At 35.7% G+C, this 3,506-nt stretch overlaps 1 protein-coding gene across 1 annotated transcript in view; it reads left to right on the top strand.

Annotated features, from left to right (window-relative positions):
• Positions 1-3,506, top strand: part of LOC106876527 (putative leucine-rich repeat-containing protein DDB_G0290503) — a 259,001-nt gene that overhangs the window by 94,444 nt on the left and 161,051 nt on the right. The window contains exon 2 of the mRNA XM_052966733.1: positions 1,850-1,930. Coding sequence (XP_052822693.1) covers positions 1,850-1,930 — 81 coding nt within the window. The remainder of the gene's footprint in view (positions 1-1,849; positions 1,931-3,506) is intronic.

The raw sequence follows: 3,506 nt of genomic DNA, 5'->3' as shown, positions 1-3,506 counted from the left end.
CTTGCTCAAGAACACAACACACAGCCCGGTCCGGAATTTGAACTCACAACCTCACGATCGTAAGCTCGATGCTCTAACCACTGAGCCATGCGCCTTCACAATCCATGTACATTATTTATATCAAACAAATGAGAAGTGCTCAATACATGTAGAAGATATGGCTTTTATTGAAACTGAAATTTTGTCTCCTGAGTTTCAGTTCTGTGTGTGACCTCCCATGACTGCCAGATGAGCTGAATACACAAACATTGACCAATCAATTTATTTATTTACAGACATTGCTCTGTCACATCCCTAGATTATAAACAAACTATTATTAGAATTGGAGACAGAATAAACATAATTTGTGACACAGCTCCATGCATTATACGCTTGTGAAACTCTAATGTGAAACTGCTCAAGTGTATTCCTATATTTTAAAATATAGTTAAATTCTAATTAATTCTAATATATTCTCTGTGCAGTTTCACCTTCATTTCTTCCATTCCTCCACTTGTTTGGATTAAGAGGATTTGGTAAACAGAAACCGAATGAAGCTCTTTGTGGGTCTTCATATTTCCTTGTCTTGACATTGTGATAGTTGTAAACGAGTGTCACTGTCATATAAGCAGTGTCATTCATTTCCAATATTCTGTGAAAGCATGTCTGGCCATGGAAGAAATATTTCCTTGCTGGGAAATAGGTGAGGCTTGATTACAGGAAGGGCATCTGGTTGTAGAAAATCTGTCTCGATAAACTCTATCCAACTCTTGCCAGCTTGAAAAAGTGAACATCAAAATGATAATGACTGCATGCATAATTATCTCTGATTAGTCTTGACAAGTCCTCTCACATCTGAAGTGTCTTGTATTATACAAAACACTAGTTAACAGACACTGGTGCTAATTAATTCAGTAGCCAGAACAAAGGAGTCTCTGTTGTCAAATGGCTTGCTAGAAACAGCAGCCAAGTTTCCTTATTCCATTCTGCTGCCTTCAAAATGGATGAATGCACTGGAAGTGCTCACTTAATATTATATTAGCCGCTAGATATAACATTGGATTAATTCAGTCTTTGTTTTTTTGTCTGTTATTTATTTAGCAACTAATTAAATAATAAAACTCTAAATGTCATTATGATCTCTCTGTCTTTTTTTATGTAAAAGGCATTGTTTGTTCTGTCTATCTCTCTCAGCAATAATTAAACTTCTTTAGAAATCATTAACTATATTAGTATTGACCTTGATCTATTTCGCTATCTTTTTTCTGGCAAACTTCTGCTTTCATTTAGTGTAATAAATTTAATCTTATCTCTCTCACACACACACACACACACATAAATTCTCATGATTGCTTGCTCTAACTCCTCTCCCTCATTTTTCATAAAATAGAAACTAATTTTAGTTTGGGAGCAGTTTCACTGGCATTTAGCCATTTTAAGAGACCATCTAAAGATTACCTGTAGTGTTTTTTTTTTTTTGTTTTTTACAGATCTACTGCACATATGTATATGTGCATGCATAGTTTTATGTTGCATGTCAGAGTATTATGTGCTTAACCCTTTTGAAACCAACCTACATTGGACCACCTGTTCTATGAAACAAGTCATGTTTTAAGTGATCTAAATTAAAATCTGCCAGTACAATTTCGGATAGATTATGTTCCAACTTAATGATCAGTTTTATTTTCTGGAGGTCAATATCTCCAGGGAAGAAATCTCGGATTGTCATATTATGAAGAGAAAAGACAAGAGAAAATTTCAATATTTATCTAGCAAAGTTCTCATGACCATTATTTGTAAACATTTTGTAAATTTAGTCTGAAAATTTGATTTTTGTTGTCTAATTTTTTTTTTTTTTTTTTTTAAACAGGCTTCAAGAAGGGCATCAATATGGGGCTATCTTTTCATTGCTCCTGATTTGGACTTTGCCAATCCTTTGGATAAAACTAAAGTAAGTGTTTTTTAATTTATCATTGGTATTGCTTCCTTTTATTAAGACATTGTACAGTATCCAATATCTTGATGTTGTTGATTGAAGATATTGTATCAAGTCACAACAAGGACCTCAGGCAGGCAGTACTTTTCACAATATGCATGTAGTTTCAAGTTATGCCGACTTTTACAATTCACCTAGATTGTAGGGTATTTCTAAAGTTTCCAGTTGTTTCTTCAGATTGGGTGGTATTGGACCCAATGCTCAAGTGATAACAGAGACAACCTTTATGTTTGACTCTCGTAGCTGCCACATCTTAGCGATCTCAATTCTCAGGTCTCCATATTTATCAACCTTTTCTCTTTCTTTCATGATGATATGTTGATCTCTTGGCACTGCTACATCGATTATTAGGCACTCTTGTTTGTCTCGTCTAAAGGTTACTATATCCGGCCTTTAGTATTCTAACACTTTGTCTGTCTTGGAGTGGGCGGCATTAGGAAGGGCATGCAGCCATAGAAACTGTGCCAAATCAGACTGAAGTCTGGTGCAGCCTTCGAGCTTACCAGACCTAGTTAAACCATCCAACCTATGCCAGCATGGACAATGGATGCTAAATGATGATGATGATGCTGACTTTGAATCATTATCATCATTTAATATCTGAATTTAACCCAGGCATGAGTTGGATGGTTCGACAGGATCTAATGGGTCTGAAGACTGCATCATTCTCTAATATCCACTTTGGTATGGTTTCTGTGGGTGAATGCCTTTCCTTATGCCACCCACTTAACAAAATGTACTGGATACTTTTTCTTTTTATTTGTGGTACCAGCACCAGTGAAGTGACCATGAACTTTCAACACTGACCCCTTACAACTGAGTGGGGTTGTAGCAAAGAAGGGGGCAGTTAAGGTATGAGAGAAGGGACCAGAGAAGAACAGGTTTCTTGCTGTAGAGGGGCTACATTGCTACTCATATAATAGAAGAGTGGGTGGGAGTGATCAGGTGGCACTTGGAAGAGATAACAATAAAATTTAGACTAGTTATAGGATTATATAATTTCATAAAAATGTGGTTATGGCTTGAATACTTTTTACATAAGCCTGTTCAATCTGAGCTGACCTGGGGTTTAAGCAAAACCTTTGTCACACCAACATAACAGTAATTTGTCCTTTACATATCATCATCCCTAACTACTACCCAGACTACCAATTCTCACATCACAAAAGTAATGCTCTTATTCTGAACCAGAGATGAGTAAATGGATTATTTCTTTATAGAAGCCCTTATTTCTTGCCTCCTTTATAAAGAATATGATAACCTAAGCTGCTGCACACCTCAACCTTGCACCCTTGACATAATTAACTGGCCAATGAAAATTCACAAATCATAATGACATATTCTATGTGTACCCGGATCTTGAAGCAAGTATACCCATACCCGTTGATTTTGTCAAATTGGAGCTTAGGTAGATTGAAGGATTACTCAACTTCCAGTGAATAAACTCTACTACAGCATATTAATAATCTTGCTCCTGTTTCTAGATCCCAAAGTTATATATATATATATATATATATATATATATATATAT

This window comes from Octopus bimaculoides, chromosome 3 (genome assembly GCF_001194135.2).
Source record: "Octopus bimaculoides isolate UCB-OBI-ISO-001 chromosome 3, ASM119413v2, whole genome shotgun sequence".
Taxonomy (NCBI): domain Eukaryota; kingdom Metazoa; phylum Mollusca; class Cephalopoda; order Octopoda; family Octopodidae; genus Octopus; species Octopus bimaculoides.
This window is presented reverse-complemented; position numbering and strand designations above follow the sequence as displayed.